We start from the raw sequence: 23,368 nt of genomic DNA, 5'->3' as shown, positions 1-23,368 counted from the left end.
TCCCTCTTCCTCTGACATATATATCTTTTTTGTCAATCTTTCCTCACTCATTCTCTACATTTGTCCAAACCAGTTCAACAGATGCTCTTCTGCTCTCAACCATACTCTTTTTATTACCCTTTCATTACTTACTCGTTCAATTTTTCTCCATTCAAACTTCCATCCCAGTTGGCTTGCCCCACAACTCCTCTGAACCCAATAACCTTGCTCTTATTCACATTTGCTCTCAACTTTCTCCTTTCACTCGCTTTTCCAAACTCTGTCACCAACTTCTGCAGTTTCTCACTCAAATCAGCAACTTCCCAGGCCCTCTCATCCCAAACAGACTGCAAACTTGCCCCTCTTTCCAAAACACTTGCATTTACCTCCCTAACCACTCCCTCCATAAGCAAATTAGACAACCATAGGGACATCACACCTGCCACAGACCAACATTCACTGGGACCCAATCACTCTCCTCTCTTCCTACTCATACACATGCATTATATCCTTGGTACAGACTTTTCACTGCTTCTAGCAGCTTACCTCCTACACCATATACTTTTAAGACCTTCCACAAAGCATCTATCATATGCCTTCTCCAAATCCATAAATGCTACATACAAATCCATCTGTTTTTCTATGTATATCTCACATACATTTTTCAAAGCAAACACCTGATCCTCACATCCTCTACCACTTCTGAAACTACACCGCTCTTCCCCAGTCTGATGTTCTGTACATGCCTTCATCCTCTCAATCAATACCCTCCCATATAATTTCCCAGGAATACTCAAAAACTTATGCTTCTGTAGTTTGAATATTCACCTTTATCACCTTTGCCTCTGTACTGTGGCAATATGCATGCATTCTGCCAATACTCTGGCACTTCACCATGGTCCATACATACATTGAATATCCTTATCAGCCAATCAACAGTACAGTCACCCCCGTTTTTTGATAAATTCCACTGCAATACCACTCAAACTTGCTGCCTTGCTGGCTTTCATCTTCCACAAAGCTTTCACTACTACTTCTTAACCGAACCGTTCTCCCTAACCCTGTCACTTCGCACACCACCCTGACTAAAACACCCTATATCTGCCACTCTATCATCAAACACATTCAACAAACTTTCAAAATGCTCACTCCATCTCCTTCTCACTTCATCACCACCTGTTATTACTTCACCACTTGCCCCCTTCGCCTGTGTTCCCATTGGTTATCATGTCATACTCATGTTATTTACCTCGTTCCAAAACATATTTTTGATTTATTTTTTTTTTTTTTTGTCGCTGTCTCCCGCGTTTGCGAGGTAGTGCAAGGAAACAGACGAAAGAAATGGCCCAACCCACCCCCATACACATGTATATACATACGTCCACACACGCAAATATACATACCTACACAGCTTTCCATGGTTTACCCCAGACGCTTCACATGCCTTGATTCAATCCTCTGACAGCACGTCAACCCCGGTATACCACATCGCTCCAATTCACTCTATTCCTTGCCCTCCTTTCACCCTCCTGCATGTTCAGGCCCCGATCACACAAAATCTTTTTCACTCCATCTTTCCACCTCCAATTTGGTCTCCCTCTTCTCCTCGTTCCCTCCACCTCCGACACATATATTCTCTTGGTCAGTCTTTCCTCACTCATTCTCTCCATGTGCCCGAACCATTTCAAAACACCCTCTTCTGCTCTCTCAACCACGCTCTTTTTATTTCCACACATCTCTCTTACCCTTACGTTACTTACTCGATCAAACCACCTCACACCACACATTGTCCTCAAACATCTCATTTCCAGCACATCCATCCTCCTGCGCACAACTCTATCCATAGCCCACGCCTCGCAACCATACAACATTGTTGGAACCACTATTCCTTCAAACATACCCATTTTTGCTTTCCGAGATAATGTTCTCGACTTCCACACATTCTTCAAGGCCCCCAGAATTTTCGCCCCCTCCCCCACCCTATGATCCACTTCCGCTTCCATGGTTCCATCCGCTGCCAGATCCACTCCCAGATATCTAAAACACTTCACTTCCTCCAGTTTTTCTCCATTCAAACTCACCTCCCAATTGACTTGACCCTCAACCCTACTGTACCTAATAACCTTGCTCTTATTCACATTTACTCTTAACTTTCTTCTTTCACACACTTTACCAAACTCAGTCACCAGCTTCTGCAGTTTCTCACATGAATCAGCCACTAGCGCTGTATCATCAGCGAACAACAACTGACTCACTTCCCAAGCTCTCTCATCCCCAACAGACTTCATACTTGCCCCTCTTTCCAAAACTCTTGCATTCACCTCCCTAACAACCCCATCCATAAACAAATTAAACAACCATGGAGACATCACACACCCCTGCCGCAAACCTACATTCACTGAGAACCAATCACTTTCCTCTCTTCCTACACGTACACATGCCTTACATCCTCGATAAAAACTTTTCACTTCTTCTAACAACTTGCCTCCCACACCATATATTCTTAATACCTTCCACAGAGTATCTCTATCAACTCTATCATATGCCTTCTCCAGATCCATAAATGCTACATACAAATCCATTTGCTTTTCTAAGTATTTCTCACATACATTCTTCAAAGCAAACACCTGATCCACACATCCTCTACCACTTCTGAAACCACACTGCTCTTCCCCAATCTGATGCTCTGTACATGCCTTCACCCTCTCAATCAGTATCCTCCCATATAATTTACCAGGAATACTCAACAAACTTATACCTCTGTAATTTGAGGACTCACTCTTATCCCCTTTGCCTTTGTACAATGGCACTATGCACGCATTTCGCCAATCCTCAGGCACCTCACCATGAGTCATACATACATTAAATAATATTTATATTATTATACCTTGTTGCTGTCTCCTGCATTAGCGAGGTAGTGTAAGGAAACAGACGAAAGAATGGCCTCATCCCACCCACATACACATGTATATACATACACGTCCACATACGCACATATACTTAACTAAACATTTCAATGTATACATATATATACATATACAGACATATACATATATACCCATGTACTTAATTCATACTTGCTGCCTTTATTCATTCCTCTCGCCACCCCGCCACACATGAAATGACCCCCCCCCCACACGCACACACACACACGCGCGCGCTCGCGAGGTAGCACTAGGAAAAGACAACAAAGGCCACATTCGTTCACACTCAGTCTCTACCAGTCATGTATAATGCACCGAAATCACAGCTCCCTTTCCATATCCAGGCCCCACAAAACTTTTCATGGTTTGCCCCCACACTTTTCACATGCTCTGGTTCAATCCATTGACAGCACGTCAACCCCAGTATACCACATCATTCCAATTCACTCTATTCCTTGCATGCCATTCACCCTCCTGCATGTTCAGGCCCCGATCGCTCAAAATCTTTTTCTCTCCTTCATTCCACCTCCAGTTTGTTCTCCCACTTCTCTTCGTTCCCTCCACCTTTGATGCATATATCCTCTTTGTCAATCTTTCCTTACTCATTCTCTCCATGTGATCAAACCATTTCAATACACCCTCTTTTGCTCTCTCAACCACACTCTTTTTATTATTACACATCTCTCTTACCCTTTCATTACCTACTCAATCAAACCACCTCACACCACATATTGTCCTCAAACTTCTCATTTCCAACACATCCACCTTCCTATGCAACCATATAACATTGTTGGAACCACTGTTTCTTTAAAGATGCTCATTTTTGCTTTCTGAGATAATGTTCTCACTTTCCACACATTCTTCAACGCTCCCAGAACCTTTGCCCCCTCCCCCACCCTGTGACTCACTTCCGCTTCCATGGTTCCATCCGCTGCCAAATCCACTCCCAGATATCTAAAACAGTGCACTTCCTCGAGTTTTTCTCCATTTAAACTTACCTCCCAATTGACTTGTTCCTCAACCCTACTGTACCTAATAACCTTTGCTCTTATTCGCATTTACTCTCAGCTTTCTTCTCAGTCACCAGCTTCTGCAGTTTCTCACCCTTGTCAGCCACCAGTGCCGTATCATCAGCGAACAACAACTGACCCACTTTCCAAGCCCTCTTATCCACAGCAGACTGCATACTTGCCCCTCTCTCCAAAACTCTTACATTCACCTCCTTAATAACCCCATACATAAACAAATTAAACAACCATGGAGACATCACACACCCCTGCCACAAACCAACATTCACTGAGAACCAATCACTTTCCTCTCTTCCTACTCGTGCACATGCCTTACATCCTTGATAAAACTTTTCACTGCTTCTAGCAGCTTGCCTCCCACACCAAATACTCTTAATACCTTCCATAAAGCATATCTATCAACTCTATCATATGCCTTCTCCAGATCCATAAATGCTACATACAAATCCATTTGTTTTTCTAAGTATTTCTCACACACATTCTTCAAAGCAAACACCTGACCCACACATCTTCTACCACTTCTGAAACCACGCTGCTCTTTCCCAATCTGATGCTCTGTGCATGCCTTCACCCTCTCAATCAATACCCTCCCATATAATTTCCCAGGAATACTCAACAAACTCATACCTCTGTAATTTGAACACTCACCTTTATCCCCTTTGCCTTTGTACAATGTCACTATGCATGCATTCCACCAATCCTAAGGCTTTTCATCGTGAACCATACTTACATCGAATATCTCCTTAAAATTTATTGATACTCTCTCACCCCAACTCTTATTTGCCCTCTTTTTCAACCCTTGCACTTTTCTCTTGACCTCCTGCAGCTTTCTTTTATACATCTCCCAGTCATTTGCATGCCTTCCTTCCAAGTATCGTCCAAACGCCTCTCTTTACTCTTTCACTAACATTTTTACTTCTTCATTCCACCACTCACTACCCTTCCTAATCTACCCACCTTCCACCTTTCTCATGCCACATGCATCTTTTACACAAGCCACCCCTGCTTCCCTAAATACATCCCATTCTTTTCCCACTCAAGGAAGGTTCTCATTTCATCAACCAGATCTTAGGTGGTGGATGAGGAGCTGGGTTGACTGCCGACTAATTGCTGCAACCAGGGTTCGAATCTATGTTCTCAGCCCTGTGTGGCCCTTGATTATTGTAAGGGGAGTTGATTTCCCAGTCATGATGAGAATGTGACTACTTATGTATGGATGGGTAAAGAGTTAGAGTGTCTTTTGCTTACTTCACTCAGTGGAGTCATCTAAGAAAGCTTAAATTCCTAGCATCTACATTCTTTTTTGCTTTATGCATACTGGGGATGCAATTGCAATATGAAGACATTTATGTGGCTCAAACATGTTATTTGTTAGAACAGAAACCATTGAACATAATGTTATATGGCCCAGTGGTACATCAAGAGAGAGCCTCATCATATTATCAAATTGCTGGGATTCACAATAGCAGGCATTGCTTCTATAATTTTATAATATTTCTGAATTCATCAGGTAACCAAACTTACATAAGCTTCATCACTTCTTGTTTTAAGCTTTCTTGATTAGTAAGTCGACTAATCATTATTTACAGTGACCCAGACTTCAAAGGCTTTTTGGATGTGACGTGTGAGGAGTGTTGCACAGTCAGCTACCATCCATGTTGCTGGAAGGCTTACAAGGAACAGCAAGAAGAAGGAATTGGTAGAATATCTGACAAAGTAAGTGTTCTCTGGTAATTATTGTTTCTTTTCAGTTTACTAGACAATTAGATAGCATCTGGTCTAATGTGAGAGCATGTTCTAAGGCACTTTACCTCTTGGCTTCAGATCTGAAGTACCCATCTCTAGGATGTCCACAGGCAGAGATCCTTTGTAGTGGGAAAATATTTGCAAAATTGATATACTTTTTCTTCAGTAAAGTATGAATTTGTCCCCTCAGTGAAAGGTAAATCTTTTCAAAAATTGTAAGGATAGTGGTGTTCTAGCAGTCTTGGAAATATTGAAAAAGTTTTTGCATTTCTTAAAAATGATATCCAAGGCGATGAAATTCATGGAAATCAACTACAGCCCAGAAGTCACAGAGAAGTTTAACTATGTAACTGCTTTAATTGTTGATTGATGATGCACATTTCACCACTATCGTCAATTGACAATGAAGTGGTTCCCGCTGGTGTCACTGAACTCCACTTTCTTGTGATTATACCTCAAATGAAAAATCGTCTTCATTGAGAATTTACGTTGTCTTTGATGAAAGGGAGTACAGTCTTGTTGAAGAACTTCTCGTTCCAAAGTATTCCAGTATTTCCCTGCTTTAGATTGAAGCACAGAGTCATAGCTTTACAAGCCACAAGTCACAGGGTGATTGAGGTGGTAAAAGTTCTGAGATTGTTGAGGAATGTGTAGAAAGAGATGTCACTATATAGGAACACTGAAATGGGCATGTTTGAAGGTATGGTAATCCCAGTGATATATGGATGTGAAGCATGATCTGTAGATGAAAATGAATGTAAGAGGATGAATGTGTTGGATCTGAAGTTTTTGAGGACACTTTGTGTATGGAGGTTTAAGTAATGATTGGATGAGAGATGGGTCTGTTAATAGGAAGAGTTTGATTAAGAGAGCTGAAGAGGGTGGCCTGAGTTGGATTGGACTTATGGAGAGAATGAGCAAAGAGAGGTTGACAAAGAGGATAAACACAGTATGTGTCAGAATTTGAGAGGATAAGGAGGTGGGGCAGACCAAAATGGAGATGGAAGGATGGGGTGTAAAATATTTTGAGTGCATGATGCCTGAACATGTAGGAGTGTGATTGTAATGCACAGGATAGAGTGAATTGGAGCTTGATAGTATATAGTGAACTATGGTCTGTCATTGGACTGAATTAGGGTATATGAAGCAGCTGGGGGTAACCAAGGAAAGGTTTGTAGGGCCTGGTTATGGATAGAAGGCTGCCATTTTGATGCATTACACATGACAGCTAGATTAAATGTGAGCAAATGAGGTCTTTTTATGGTCTTTTCCTGGCACTGCCTCGTTAATGTGAGAAATAGAGAACGGTATAAAAGAAAGAAAAAGTATTTCCTGCTTGTTGTATAAGGTGACTGACAAGGATAGGAGAAGGAGGCTGGAAACCTTCCCATTCTTGTATTTCATTTCAAAATGTTGGGCAGAAGAAGGAGCCAAGTGAGGAGTGGCACCTCTCCTTAAAGCAAATATTCATGATCACCATTCTTCTTTCAACGTGGAGCTCGACCAGCTTTTTTCCCATTTTCATATACACTAGGCACCTATCATCAATGATTTTACTTCAGTTTCCTCATCACATACCTTTGTATTTGATTTTTCTTATATTTGGAAATGAAAGGAAAAAGGTGAAACCATTCCCTTCTTAGATATTAAAGTATTTGTTGCAGTATTGTAACCTTTTTGTTTTGCAGGATTTGTTAGGCTTGGAATGTATGACACCAGACTGCACTGGCAAAATTTGTTGTATCCGAATATACGATGATACTGGAAGGCTTAAGAATGAACTGGCAAAAGACAAAAAGGAAAAGAAGCATTTATCAACCCCAGTGAAGCAAAAGAAAAAAAAGTAAGGAGTGTTATGTTTTCTTTTGCAAGTGGAAAGAATATTAACTTTAGTGCAACAAGATTGAATATGGTGTGTCACAAAAATGTTGCTAAACTGAATTTACAAGGTGAGAAAGCTACAGAAACTTGTTGATAATTTTCATATTTGGAGATAGTTTGGTTCAAAATATGTATTCTTACTAGTGTGAGGAAAGTCTAGTACTTTATAAAATAATTTTTTTTATTGTGTAATGGTAATACCCCTTTTATGGGGAATCTTGGAATCTTCATCTCTGAGGTAATGCTTCATGCAAAAGCAAGGTGAGATGAGTTGGACCAAGAGGTACTGTGAAGGAACTGACCATGATACAACCTCATCAAAGGTGACTTTTCATAAGTGTTAGGCACCGGTAACTAAAAAGTTAACTTCGATAAGGATAATTCAATGACCCCAATTTTTAAGTCTGATATCGATAATCTGATGATTTTAATATCTTGTGGAGGCAAAGGTGAAGATTTGTAGAGGTTTTCAGAAAAGAAGAGAAAATGTTGGGGAGAAGAGAGTGGTGAGAGTAAGTGAGCTTGGAAAGGAGGCTTGTGTGAGGAAGTATCAGAAGAGATTGAGTGTAGAATGGCAAAAGGTGAGAGCAAATGACGTAGGGGAAGTGGGCGAGGAATGGGATGTATTTAGGGAAGCAGTGTTTGCTTGTGCAAAAGATGCATGTGGCATGAGAAAGGTGGGAGGTGGGCAGATTAGAAAGGGTGTGAGTAGTGGAATGAAGAAGTAAGGTTGTTAGTGAAAAAGAAAAAAGAGGTGTTTTGACAATATTTGCTAGGAAGTAGCACAAATGATTGGGAGATGTATTAAGAAAGTGGCTAGAGGTCAAGAGAAAGGTGCAAGAGTTGAAAAAGAGGGCAAATGAGAGCTGGGGTAAGAAAGTATCATTAAATTTTAGGGAGAATAAAAAGATGTTTTGGAAGGAGGTAAATAACATTCATAAGACAAGAATGAAGGGGGCAAGTGGGGAAGTGATAACAGGTAGGGATGGAGAGAGAAGGAGATGGAGTGAGTATTTTGAAGGCTTGATGAATGTGTTTGATGATAGGGTGGCAGATATAGGGTGTTTTGGTCAGGGTGGTGTGTGAAGTGACAGGGATTAGGGAGAATGGTTTGGTGAAGAGAGAAGAGGCATTGAAAACTTTGCTGAAGATGAAATCCAGCAAGGCAGTGGGATTGGATGGTATTGCAGTGGAATCTTTTAAAAAAGGGGTGACTGTGTTGTTGCTTGGTTGGTAAGGATATTCAATGTATGTATGGGCCATGGTGAGATGCCTGAGGATTGGCAGTATGACTGTGTTGTTGCTTGGTTGGTAAGGATATTCAATGTATGTATGGGCCATGGTGAGATGCCTGAGGATTGGCAGTATGCCTGCATAGTGCCATTGTACAAAAGCAAAGAGGATAAAGGTGAGTGTTAAAACTACAGAGGCATAAGTTTGTTGAGTATTCCAGGGAAATTTTATAGGAGGGTATTGATTGAGAGGGTGAAGGCATGTACAGAGCATCAGACTGGGGAAGAGCAGTGTGGTTTCAGAAGTGGTAGAGAATGTGTGGATCAGGCGTTTGCTTTGAAGAATGTATGTGAGAAATACTTAGAAAAACAAATGGATTTGTGTGTAGCGTTAATGGATCTGGAGAAGGCATATGATAAGAGTTGATAGAGATGCTTTGTGGAAGGTTTTAAGAATATATGGTGTGGGAGGTAAGTTGCTAGAAGCAGTGAAAAGTTTTTACCAAGGATGTAAGGTTAGGGGTTAGGGGAGAAAGAATACTTCCCACGTATTCCCTGCGTGTCGTAGAAGGCGACTAAAAGGGAAGGGAGCGGGAGGCTGGAAATCCTCCCCTCTCGTTTTTTTTTTCCAAAAGAAGGAACAGAGAAGAGGGCCAGGTGAGCATATTCCCTCAAAGACCTAGTCCTCTGTTCTTAACGCTACCTCGCTATCGCGGGAAATGGCGAATAGTATGAAAGAAAAAAAAAGTAAGGTATGTGTACGAGTAGGAAGAGAGGAGAGTGATTGGTGCCCATTGAATGTCGGTCTGCAGCAAGGATGTGTGACATCCCCCTAGTTATTTCATTTGTTTATGGATGGGGCAGTTAGGGAGTTAAATGCAAGAGTTTTGGAGAGGGGGGGCAAGTATGCTGTTTATTGTAGATGAGAGGGCTTGGGAAGTGAGTCAGTTGTTGTTCGCTAATGATGCAGCTCTAGTGGCTGATTCTTGTGAGAAACTGTAGATGTTGGTAACCGAGTTTGGAAAAGTGTGTGAAAGGAGAAAGTTGCCAGTAAATGTGAATAGGAGCAAGGTTATTAGGTTCAGTAGGTGAGGGACAAGTTAGTTGGGATGTAAGTTTGAGTGGAGGAAAATTGGAGGAAGTGAAGTGTTTTAGATATCTGAGAGTGGACTTAGCAGCAGATGGAACCATGAAAGCAGAAGTGAGTTACAGGATGGGGGATAGGGCAAAGGTTCTGGGAGCAATGAAGAATGTGTGAAAGGAGAGAATGTTATCTCGAAGAGCAAAAATGGGTATGTTTAAAGAATTAATAGTTCTAACAGTGTTATATGGTTGCGAGGCCTGGAATATAGATAGAGTTGTACGGAGGAGGGTGGATGTGTTGGAAATGAAATGTTTGAGGACAGTATGTGGTTTGAGGTGGTTTGATCGAGTAAGTTATGAAAGGGTAAGAGAGATATGTGGAAATAAAAAGAATATGGTTGTGAGAGCAAAAGAGGGTGTGTTGAAATGGTTTGCACATATGGAGAGAACGAGTGAGGAAAGACTGACAAAGTGCATAAATGTGTGTGGATGTAACCAAGATGTGAAAAAAGGAGAGATAGGTAGTATGTTTGAGGAAAGGAACCTGGATGTTTTGGCTCTGAGTGAAACGAAGCTCAAGGGTAAAGGGGAAGAGTGGTTTGGGAATGTCTGGGGAGTAAAGTCAGGGGTTAGTGAGAGGACAAGAGCAAGGGAAGGAGTAGCAATACTCCTGAAACAGGAGTTGTGGGAGTATGTGATAGAATGTAAGAAAGTAAATTCTCAATTAATATGGGTAAAACTGAAAGTTGATGGAGAGGGGTGGGTGATTATTGGTGCATATGCACCTGGGCATGAGAAGAAAGATCATGAGAGGCAAGTGTTTTTGGGATCAGCTGAATGAGTGTGTTAGTGGTTTTGATGCACGAGACCAGGTTATAGTGATGGGTGATTTGAATGCAAAGGTGAGTAATGTGGCAGTTGAGGGAATAATTGGTATACATGGGGTGTTCAGTGTTGTAAATGGAAATGGTGAAGAGCTTGTAGATTTATGTGCTGAAAAAGGACTGATGATTGGGAATACCTGGTTTAAAAAGCGAGATATACATAAGTATGCATATGTAAGTAGGAGAGATGGCCAGAGAGCGTTATTGGATTACGTGTTAATTGACAGGCGTGCGAAAGAGAGACTTTTGGATGTTAATGTGCTGAGAGGTGCAACTGGAGGGATATCTGATCATTATCTTGTGGAGGCTAAGGTGAAGATTTGTATGGGTTTTCAGAAAAGAAGAGTGAATGTTGGGGTGAAGAGGGTGGTGAGAGTAAGTGAGCTTAGGAAGGAGACCTGTGTGAGGAAGTACCAGGAGAGACTAAGTACAGAATGGAAAAAGGTGAGAACAATGGAAGTAAGGGGAGTGGGGGAGGAATGGGATGTATTTAGGGAATCAGTGATGGATTGCGCAAAAGATGCTTGTGGCATGAGAAGAGTGGGAGGTGGGTTGATTAGAAAGGGTAGTGAGTGGTGGGATGAAGAAGTAAGAGTATTAGTGAAAGAGAAGAGAGAGGCATTTGGACGATTTTTGCAGGGAAAAAATGCAATTGAGTGGGAGATGTATAAAAGAAAGAGACAGGAGGTCAAGAGAAAGGTGCAAGAGGTGAAAAAAAGGGCAAATGAGAGTTGGGGTGAGAGAGTATCATTAGATTTTAGGGAGAATAAAAAGATGTTCTGGAAGGAGGTAAATAAAGTGCGTAAGACAAGGGAGCAAATGGGAACTTCAGTGAAGGGCGCAAATGGGGAGGTGATAACAAGTAGTGGTGATGTGAGAAGGAGATGGAGTGAGTATTTTGAAGGTTTGTTGAATGTGTTTGATGATAGAGTGGCAGATATAGGGTGTTTTGGTCGAGGTGGTGTGCAAAGTGAGAGGGTTAGGGAAAATGATTTGGTAAACAGAGAAGAGGTAGTGAAAGCTTTGCGGAAGATGAAAGCCGGCAAGGCAGCAGGTTTGGATGGTATTGCAGTGGAATTTATTAAAAAAGGGGGTGACTGTATTATTGACTGGTTGGTAAGGTTATTTAATGTATGTATGACTCATGGTGAGGTGCCTGAGGATTGGCGGAATGCGTGCATAGTGCCATTGTACAAAGGCAAAGGGGATAAGAATGAGTGCTCAAATTACAGAGGTATAAGTTTGTTGAGTATTCCTGGTAAATTATATGGGAGGGTATTGATTGAGAGGGTGAAGGCATGTACAGAGCATCAGATTGGGGAAGAGCAGTGTGGTTTCAGAAGTGGTAGAGGATGTGTGGATCAGGTGTTTGCTTTGAAGAATGTATGTGAGAAATACTTAGAAAAGCAAATGGATTTGTATGTAGCATTTATGGATCTGGAGAAGGCATATGATAGAGGTGATAGAGATGCTCTGTGGAAGGTATTAAGAGTATATGGTGTGGGAGGAAAGTTGTTAGAAGCAGTGAAAAGTTTTTATCGAGGATGTAAGGCATGTGTACGTGTAGGAAGAGAGGAAAGTGATTGGTTCTCAGTGAATGTAGGTTTGCGGCAGGGGTGTGTGATGTCTCCATGGTTGTTTAATTTGTTTATGGATGGGGTTGTTAGGGAGGTAAATGCAAGAGTTTTGGAAAGAGGGGCAAGTATGAAGTCTGTTGGGGATGAGAGAGCTTGGGAAGTGAGTCAGTTGTTGTTCGCTGATGATACAGCACTGGTGGCTGATTCATGTGAGAAACTGCAGAAGCTGGTGACTGAGTTTGGTAAAGTGTGTGGAAGAAGAAAGTTAAGAGTAAATGTGAATAAGAGCAAGGTTATTAGGTACAGTAGGGTTGAGGGTCAAGTCAATTGGGAGGTGAGTTTGAATGGAGAAAAACTGGAGGAAGTGAAGTGTTTTAGATATCTGGGAGTGGATCTGGCAGCGGATGGAACCATGGAAGCGGAAGTGGATCATCGGGTGGGGGAGGGGGCGAAAATTCTGGGGGCCTTGAAGAATGTGTGGAAGTCAAGAACATTATCTCGGAAAGTGAAAATGGGTATGTTTGAAGGAATAGTGGTTCCAACAATGTTGTATGGTTGCGAGGCGTGGGCTATGGATAGAGTTGTGCGCAGGAGGATGGATGTGCTGGAAATGAGATGTTTGAGAACATTGTGTGGTGTGAGGTGGTTTGATCGAGTGAGTAACGTAAGGGTAAGAGAGATGTGTGGAAATAAAAAGAGCGTGGTTGAGAGAGCAGAAGAGGGTGTTTTGAAGTGGTTTGGGCACATGGAGAGAATGAGTGAGGAAAGATTGACCAAGGGGATATATGTGTCGGAGGTGGAGGGAATGAGGAGAAGAGGGAGACCAAATTGGAGGTGGAAAGATGGAGTGAAAAAGATTTTGTGTGATCGGGGCCTGAACATGCAGGAGGGTGAAAGGAGGGCAAGGAATAGAGTGAATTGGAGCGATGTGGTGTACTGGGGTTGACGTGCTGTCAGTGGATTGAATCAAGGCATGTGAAGCGTCTGGGTTAAACCATGGAAAGCTGTGTGGGTATGTATATTTGCGTGTGTGGACGTATGTACATACATGTGTATGGGGGGGTGGGCCATTTCTTTCGTCTGTTTCCTTGCGCTACCTCGCAAACGCGGGAGACAGCGTCAAAGTATAAAAAAGAAAAAAAAAAAAAAAAAATATATATATATATATATATATATATATATATATATATATATATATATATATATATATATATATATATATATGAAGGTTTGTTGAATGTGTCTGATGATAGAGTGGCAGATATAGGGTGTTTTGGTCGAGGTGGTGTGCAAAGTGAGAGGGTTAGGGAAAACGATTTGGTAAACAGAGAAGAGGTAGTGAAAGCTTTGCGGAAGATGAAAGCCGGCAAGGCAGCAGGTTTGGATGGTATTGCAGTGGAATTTATTAAAAAAGGGGGTGACTGTATTGTTGACTGGTTGGTAAGGTTATTTAATGTATGTATGACTCATGGTGAGGTGCCTGAGGATTGGAGGAATGCGTGCATAGTGCCATTGTACAAAGGAAAAGGGGATAAGAGTGAGTGCTCAAATTACAGAGGCATAAGTTTGTTGAGTATTCCTGGTAAATTGTATGGGAGGGTATTGATTGAGAGGGTGAAGGCATGTACAGAGCATCAGATTGGGGAAGAGCAGTGTGGTTTCAGAAGTGGTAGAGGATGTGTGGATCAGGTGTTTGCTTTGAAGAATGTATGTGAGAAATACTTAGAAAAGCAAATGGATTTGTATGTAGCATTTATGGATCTGGAGAAGGCATATGATAGAGTTGATAGAGATGCTCTGTGGAAGGTATTAAGAATATATGGTGTGGGAGGCAAGTTGTTAGAAGCAGTGAAAAGTTTTTATCGAGGATGTAAGGCATGTGTACGTGTAGGAAGAGAGGAAAGTGATTGGTTCTCAGTGAATGTAGGTTTGCGGCAGGGGTGTGTGATGTCTCCATGGTTGTTTAATTTGTTTATGGATGGGGTTGTTAGGGAGGTAAAGGCAAGAGTTTTGGAAAGAGGGGCAAGTATGAAGTCTGTTGGGGATGAGAGAGCTTGGGAAGTGAGTCAGTTGTTGTTCGCTGATGATACAGCGCTGGTGGCTGATTCATGTGAGAAACTGCAGAAGCTGGTGACGGAGTTTGATAAAGTGTGTGGAAGAAGAAAGTTAAGAGTAAATGTGAATAAGAGCAAGGTTATTAGGTACAGTAGGGTTGAGGGTCAAGTAAATTGGGAGGTGAGTTTGAATGGAGAAAAACTGGAGGAAGTGAAGTGTTTTAGATATCTGGGAGTGGATCTGGCAGCGGATGGAACTATGGAAGCAGAAGTGGACCATAGGGTGGGGGAGGGGGCGAAAATTCTGGGAGCCTTGAAGAATGTGTGGAAGTCGAGAACATTATCTCGGAAAGCAAAAATGGGTATGTTTGAAGGAATAGTGGTTCCAACAATGTTGTATGGTTGCGAGGCGTGGGCTATGGATAGAGTTGTGCGCAGGAGGATGGATGTGCTGGAAATGAGATGTCTGAGGACAATGTGTGGTGTGAGGTGGTTTGATCGAGTAAGTAACGTAAGGGTGAGAGAGATGTGTGGAAATAAAAAGAGCGTGGTTGAGAGAGCAGAAGAGGGTGTTTTGAAATGGTTTGGGCACATGGAGAGAATGAGTGAGGAAAGGTTGACCAAGAGGATATATGTGTCGGAGGTGGAGGGAACGAGGAGAAGAGGGAGACCAAATTGGAGGTGGAAAGATGGAGTGAAAAAGATTTTGTGTGATCGGGGCCTGAACTTGCAGGAGGGTGAAAGGAGGGCAAGGAATAGAGTGAATTGGAGCAATGTGGTATACCGGGGTTGACGTGCTGTCAGTGGATTGAATCAAGACATGTGAAGCGTCTGGGGTAAGCCATGGAAAGCTGTGTAGGTATGTATATTTGCGTGTGTGGACGTATGTATATACATGTGTATGGGGGGGGGTTGGGCCATTTCTTTCGTCTGTTTCCTTGCGCTACCTCGCAAACGCGGGAGACAGCGACAAAGTATAAAAAAAAAAAAAAAAGAAATATATATATATATATATATATATATATATATATATATATTTATTTCCTTGCGAGGTAGCGCAAGGAAACAGATGAAAGAAATGGCCCAACCCACCCCCTTACACATGTATATACATACGTCCACACACGCAAATATACATACCTACACAGCTTTCCATGGTTTACCCAATGGTGTACTTAATACCTTCCACAGAGCATCTCTATCAACTCTATCATATGCCTTTTCCAGATCCATAAATGCTACATACAAATCCATTTGCTTTTCTAAGTATTTCTCACATACATTCTTCAAAGCAAACACCTGATCCACACATCCTCTACCACTTCTGAAACCACACTGCTCTTCCCCAATCTGATGCTCTTTACATGCCTTCACCCTCTCAATCAATACCCTCCCATATGATTTACCAGGAATACTCAACAAACTTATACCTCTGTAATTTGAGGACTCACTCTTATCCCCTTTGCCTTTGTACAATGGCACTATGCACGCATTCCGCCAATCCTCAGGCACCTCACCATGAGTCATACATACATTAAATAACCTTACCAACCAGTCAATAACACAGTCACCCCCTTTATTAATAAATTCCACTGCAATACCATCCAAACCTGCTGCCTTTCCGGCTTTCATCTTCCACAAAGCTTTTACTACCTCTTCTCTGTTTACCAAATCATTTTCCCTAACCCTCTCACTTTGCACACCACCTCGACCAAAACACCCTATATCTGCCACTCTATCATCAAACACATTCAACAAACCTTCAAAATACTCACTCCATCTTCTTCTCACATCACCACTACTTGTTATCACCTCCCCATTTGCGCCCCTCACTGAAGTTCCCATTTGCTCCCTTGTCTTACACACTTTATTTACCCCCTTCCAGAACATCTTTTTATTCTCCCTAAAATTTAATGATACTCTCTCACCCCAACTCTCATTTGCCCTCTTTTTCACCTCTTGCACCTTTCTCTTGACCTCCTGTCTCTTTCTTTTATACATCTCCCACTCAATTGCATTTTTTCCCCGCAAAAATCGTCCAAATGCCTCTCTCTTCTCTTTCACTAATAATCTTACTTCTTCATCCCATCACTCACTACCCTTTCTAATCAACCCACCTCCCACTCTTCTCATGCCACAAGCATCTTTTGCGCAATCCATCACTGATTCCCTAAATACATCCCATTCCTCCCCCACTCCCCTTACTTCCATTGTTCTCACCTTTTTCCATTCTGTACTCAGTCTCTCCTGGTACTTCCTCACACAAGTCTCCTTCCCAAGCTCACTTACTCTCACCACCCTCTTCACCCCAACATTCACTCTTCTCTACTGAAAACCCATACAAATTTCACCTTAGCCTCCACAAGATAATGATCAGATATCCCTCCAGTTGCACCTCTCAGCACATTAACATCCAAAAGTCTCTTTTTCGCGCGCCTGTCAGTTAACACGTAATCCAATAACGCTCTTTGGCCATCTCTCCTACTTACATATGTATACTTATGTATATCTCGCTTTTTGAACCAGGTATTCCCAATCACCAGTCCTTTTTCAGTACATAAATCTACAAGCTCTTCACCATTTCCTATATATATATATATATATATATATATATATATATATATATATATATAGGTTTGCAGCAGGGGTGTGTGATGTCTCCATGGTTGTTTAATTTGTTTATGGATGGGGTTGTTAGGGAGGTGAATGCAAGAGTTTTGGAAAGAGGGGCAAGTATGAAGTCTGTTGGGGATGAGAGAGCTTGGGAAGTGAGTCAGTTGTTGTTCGCTGATGATACAGCGCTGGTGGCTGATTCATGTGAGAAACTGCAGAAGCTGGTGACTGAGTTTGGTAAAGTGTGTGGAAGAAGAAAGTTAAGAGTAAATGTGAATAAGAGCAAGGTTATTAGGTACAGTAGGGTTGAGGGTCAAGTCAATTGGGAGGTGAGTTTGAATGGAGAAAAACTGGAGGAAGTGAAGTGTTTTAGATATCTGGGAGTGGATCTGGCAGCGGATGGAACCATGGAAGCGGAAGTGGATCATCGGGTGGGGGAGGGGGCGAAAATTCTGGGAGCCTTGAAGAATGTGTGGAAGTCGAGAACATTATCTCGGAAAGCAAAAATGGGTATGTTTGAAGGAATAGTGGTTCCAACAATGTTGTATGGTTGCGAGGCGTGGGCTATGGATAGAGTTGTGCGCAGGAGGATGGATGTGCTGGAAATGAGATGTTTGAGGACAATGTGTGGTGTGAGGTGGTTAGATCGAGTGAGTAACGTAAGGGTAAGAGAGATGTGTGGAAATAAAAAGAGCGTGGTTGAGAGAGCAGAAGAGGGTGTTTTGAAGTGGTTTGGGCACATGGAGAGAATGAGTGAGGAAAGATTGACCAAGAGGATATATGTGTCGGAGGTGGAGGGAACGAGGAGAAGAGGGAGACCAAATTGGAGGTGGAAAGATGGAGTGAAAAAGATTTTGTGTGATCGGGGCCTGAACATGCAGGAGGGTGAAAGGAGGGCAAGGAATAGAGTGAATTGGAGCGATGTGGTATACTGGGGTTGACGTGCTGTCAGTGGATTGAATCAAGGCATGTGAAGCGTCTGGGGTAAACCATGGAAAGCTGTGTAGGTATGTATATTTGCGTGTGTGGACGTATGTATATACATGTGTATGGGGGTGGGTTGGGCCATTTCTTTCGTCTGTTTCCTTGCGCTACCTCGCAAACGCGGGAGACAGCGACAAAGCAAAAAAAAAAAAGATATATATATATATATATATATATATATATATATATATATATATATATATATATATATATATATATATATACATACATACACACACACACACACACACACACACACACACACACATATATATATATATACATATGAAAAATGTAAGAAATAATTTAGAAAACTGAAACTTCTAGCTTGAAATGAAATGAAAAATGAATGTCACATAATGGTTCAACCCTGGCTATGGAAAAGGGAAATATATAATTTATTTACACAAACGTCAATAGTAGTTTTCATCAATTTAACCACTGTATCATACTGCCTGGTCCACTTCTCTTATCATGAAACTGGAATATTGGCTTATGATGTGTGTACGTGTGTGTGTGTCAGAGACGGAGTGAACAAGGAGAAGCAGGAGACCAAATTAGAGGTGGAAGGATGGAGTGAACAAGAAGCAGGAGACCAAATTAGAGGTGGAAGGATGGAGTGAAAAAGATCATGAGCTATTGGGGCCTGAACATACAGGAGGGTGAGAGGTGTGCAAGAAATAGAGTGAATTGGAACGATGTGGTATACCTGGGTCGACGTGCTCTCAGTGGACTGTACCTAGGCATGTGAAGCATCTGGAGTAAACCATGAAGAGCTCTGTGGGGACTGGATTTGGATAGGGGCTGTGGTTTCGATGCATTACACATGACAGGTAGAGACTGAGTGTGAGCGAATGTGGCCTTTTTTTCTGTTTTCCTGGCACTACATCGCTGAAGCAGGAGATAGCGATGCAGTTTTCCTGTGGAGTCGGGTAGCAACAGGAATGGATGAAGGCAAGCAAGTATGAATATATACATGTGTATGTATGTAATGTATGCATGTGTGTATGTATATATATGTGTGCGTTTGTGGGCGTTCATGTATATATATGTGTGTATATGAGTGGATGGGCCATTCTTCGTCTCTTTCCTGGCATTTCCTTGCTGACATGAGAAACCGATTATGTATAGTTATCGAAAGTTAACGATAATCCGATAACGATAACTTTTCAAGAAAAATTTAGAAATCTAAGAAAAAAGTTTCAAAACCCGTAGAAAATGTTTATTTATGCAAAGTCCAAGAATAAGTATGCTTTTTTTACAAGCTTTGCAACTTTTTTGCTTTTTGAAAAAGAAAATTAAATTTTTTATAAAAAAATGTGGTTTTGAAACAACCTTGTAACCAAACCAATACCATGAACTTAATTTTGATTTACCAGATAATTATTATGATTGGAACTAAAAGGTAAGTTTGAAATTTAAGTACCTTTATTAAGCTGTTAAGTATCCCGTACTATATGATATTTATAGGTAACCAATTAGTCTACTCAAAATGTAAAAAAGGAAGTAATTACTAATTACTGACAACTTAAGATGATTTGATAATCCCATTATGACAGTGAGTCTTTTTAAGTCTATTAGTTGTACACACACACACACACACACACTATGTGCTGATTGCCCTTCAGGAAGACCAACTTCTCAAAGTTAGGCCCAACTGACAGTGTTGACCTCTTCGGCCTCAAGATGACCTTGCCAGGAGAGAAAACCTGTTTCACTGCAGCGGAGAATGGAGTGGGCTTGTAGTGCTTCAGGAAGAAGTTGGTGAGGATCTCTCCAGTGAAGTAGAGTCAACCATGGCTTTCTTCCCATCATTGTCCAGCCAGGTGTCAATGAGTTTCTTGGCCTTCTGCATGACACTGGTACTTGAGCCAGCGTCTGTCCACTCAGCGAAGAGGTCATCAGGCATTCACAGCAGTGTCCTCATGCTGCTGTCACTGGAGCAGGTGGTGTTGTCACCATTCCGGTCCCTCATTGCTCTCTCGACCTTATCCACCATGGTGGCCTTGACATCATTAGGTTGCTGTCGAACCTGTGCAGCCAGTGGAGCTGGAAGTTTGGGTGGAAGGCACCTACCTGCTGGCGGTTCCAGTTGTTCAGAAAGTGGTTGAACTGGGTGATGATGGCTGCTACCAGGGCCTTCTTGTTGAGGGCATTGAAGGCAGCGACAGCAGAGCCCTCTGCTTGAGGAGGCCCTTACCCAAGTTTATAGAGGCCACCATATTGAAGGTGTGAGCCGCTTACCTCATGTGGACTAGTAGACTGGGGTGCCTGTATTCCTCACCAAGGAGTTCACTGAGTGTTACAATATTGATGGCAATGTCACCCTCAGCCATGTCATCCTCGTTGTCTGAGTTGACTACAGGCAATCTGCTAACATCACTGCCACCATACTGGTTGAGAGCCTTCACAAAGTTTAACCAGTTGTAAGTGGTTGTCCTGAGTAGCTTGTCCTGAATGATGAAGTGATCGTCAACCTGGACCATGGCCTTGTTAAGATATCATAATTATGGTGACCAGTCAGACGGGTATAGTTGAAGACAGTATGCTTCCTGGCCTTGATGACTGAGTCAATCCAATGAGCTGTCTTGCCAAGGAAAGATCTGAAACAAAGTTTATTGATTAATACACTGTATGATACTGATTATGTGATTGTTGAATAATACACTGATGATTAAGTTTTATTTTAAACATTTTAAAATTAAAGTTGTTTAATTTTTTGCAAATTATTATGAAAAGAAACATTAATGTACTACATTATTGAATTGTGATTAGTACTAATTATTGGTTAAGTGATTATCAAGTTTTATTTTACACATTCTGAAATTAAAGTGAAGCTCAGTTTATACCAATTTTTATAACAAAAAGTAATGATATACACTATATATATATACATAGTTATTTATTCTGCTAACTACATTAAATGTACTTGTTGGTACAGTAAATGTTTTTAGGTAAATGAATAATAATTACCTATTGTGAATCGTCCAATAGTTGGCAGTGGTCACCAAGTGCGTCAGCCTATCGAAAGTGTTGATGAGGGCCTCTTCGACTGCCTGTTATTTGTCATCATTGCATGGGACATGTTGACCTATGTTGGGTCGAGGGTCCTGATCAGGTCAACAATCTCCTCAGACTCAACCACATGGAGTGGGATTATGTTGTTGATGAGAAGATGGAGTGTCTTCTTGTGAACAGTGGACTGGTTTATTGCAGTGCCAGTGCTGGTTGAGCAGCAGCCCAGGGCCTCCCTGATAGCTGGCACCTTGTGGGTGGCAGCACCACAGCTGTGCACGCTACTGCTGCCAGAGAAGTGGTGGCGGTACTTGCCACGGCCAAAGCCAGCCTTGATCTCCTTCTCACACTGGATGGCTAATGATGGGTTGGTCCTCTTGACTTGGGACCTCAAATTATTATGGCTGATGACATGCCCTCTAACAATTTCTTGGCTGGGTAGCATTTTTGGCACTCAAAATTGAGTACCTTGTTCTCCTTGTCCTGATGGCTGAGCTTGAAGTAGTGCTCCAGGTGGGGCCTGGAGCTTTGGAAAGGCTCCTGGTCCTGGCTGGCAGCAACCTGGCTTTCAGATGGGAGAGAAGTCTCCACCAGAGACAGAGAGTCAGGCTGAGACTCAGAAGTGCCTGAAGGCAGGATTCCACCAGGGCAACATTTTGGCAACAATTGGTATGATGCAATGTCTCTGGCCAGATGTGTTCAAACCAATGGAACACATGGCAACATGTGGCATGCAGTTTTGTGGCAAACAACAAGTGGCAACACATTGCCCATGGAACTTGATGTATGCGACAAGATTTAGCCTGTTGCCAAGTGTTGCCTGCCTTCCCAGCAGTCTTTGGAAGGATTCCATGTGGAAAGCAACACAAATTGGCCACAAGAAAAAATAGAGTTCATTTAAGCATATAGGACATTGGTTGCTTTAAGGGACATATGCTTGGGAAAATACAGTCTTCAAAATAGTCTTCACAGAAATCCTGAAGAGGTACATGAGGGACCTGTAACAGTCTCTAGTAGCTAAGAAGTGCAATGTTACCAAAAGTCTGATTTTTGGTGGTATGGCCTCCTGGTAATTCATGTCATTCTACAAAGTCCTTGGACAAACTTTTTGAAGAAGGCAGTGAAGATTCTCCACACTCATCCGAGAAAAGTTTTTGAATTGTGCTTGTTCATCACTTAGTAACTTGCCAAAAAAAAATAGTGCTGAGCATTGTCACTGCCAATGAACAACTCTTTTCCACCAGCAGCAATCATCAACAACTGGCTCAGTTTTGGTAGATTTGGTGGAAACGGTTTTGTGGCATTCATCATAAACATTGTCATGTAACATACTTCATGAAGCCTTCCTTGTCACAGGCAACATGTCTCCTCATTGAAAGCCGCATTCAACATATTTGTTGAAAGCCGCATTCAACATATTCGTTGAAAGCCTGGCAGGTCACATGGAACATGTTGCCCTGTGTTTCCCTAGTGGAATCCTACCTTGAGATAGAGGCGATCTCAATGTTGAGAACTTCGTCTTGGTGTTCCATGGACTATGGTCCATTGTAGTCTTGTGCTGTTGTAAGTTAACTTGTAGAGACCAGTTTTACCAGCTACCACCGATATGGTGGTAGCTAGTGACAGGATTGTTAGGTCTGTCCTTTTAAGGACAAACTGCCCTTTTTTTTAGATCTGGCTGTCCTATTTATTTTGAGGAAATAAAGAACTACCTATATCTGTCCACATTAAAGTATTTTATTTAGTTTTATACATAGCAATTTAGATTTAAATACAAGGAGGAGGGTTCCCAGCCCCCTGCTACCGCCCCCTTCTCCCGCCCCCTTTAGTCACCTTTAACTACATGCGGGAAATATGTGGGATGTATTCTCTCTCTGTTATCCCCAATGGACTGAACCAGGACATGTGAAGCATCTTGTGTAAGCCCTTGAAAGGTCTGTGGGGCCTGGATGCGAATAGGGAGCTGTGGTTTTGGTACATTATACATGACAGTTAGAGACTGAGTGTAAATGAATGTTTTTTTTTTTTTTTTTTTTTTTTTTTTTTTTTCTCGTGGCGCTGCCTCACTGAAGGGGGATGCTATTTCCTGTGTGGCAAGGTAGTGACAGGAATGGATGAAGGCAAGCTAGTATGATGACATACATGTGCATATATGTATATGTCTGTGTATGTATATGTATTTATATGTTGATATGTATATGTTTCTTGGGCGTCTGTGTATATATATGTGTTTGTGAGTGGATGGGCCATTTTTCATCTGTTTCCTGGCGCTACCTCGCTGATGTGGGAAACAGCAATTAGGTATGATGATAATGATAATGATAATAATGATAATAATAATAATGATAATAATGATAATGATAATAAT

At 41.8% G+C, this 23,368-nt stretch overlaps 1 protein-coding gene across 1 annotated transcript in view; it reads left to right on the top strand.

Annotated features, from left to right (window-relative positions):
* LOC139749260 (uncharacterized) overlaps nt 1–23,368 on the top strand; it is a 481,728-nt gene that overhangs the window by 159,330 nt on the left and 299,030 nt on the right. Inside the window, exons 18-19 of the mRNA XM_071662996.1 lie at nt 5,521–5,647; nt 7,366–7,520. Coding sequence (XP_071519097.1) covers nt 5,521–5,647; nt 7,366–7,520 — 282 coding nt within the window. The remainder of the gene's footprint in view (nt 1–5,520; nt 5,648–7,365; nt 7,521–23,368) is intronic.

This window comes from Panulirus ornatus, chromosome 6, assembly GCF_036320965.1.
Source record: "Panulirus ornatus isolate Po-2019 chromosome 6, ASM3632096v1, whole genome shotgun sequence".
Lineage (NCBI taxonomy): Eukaryota > Metazoa > Arthropoda > Malacostraca > Decapoda > Palinuridae > Panulirus > Panulirus ornatus.
The sequence above is the reverse complement of the archived record's forward strand: the minus strand, read 5'-3'. Positions and strand labels throughout refer to the sequence as shown.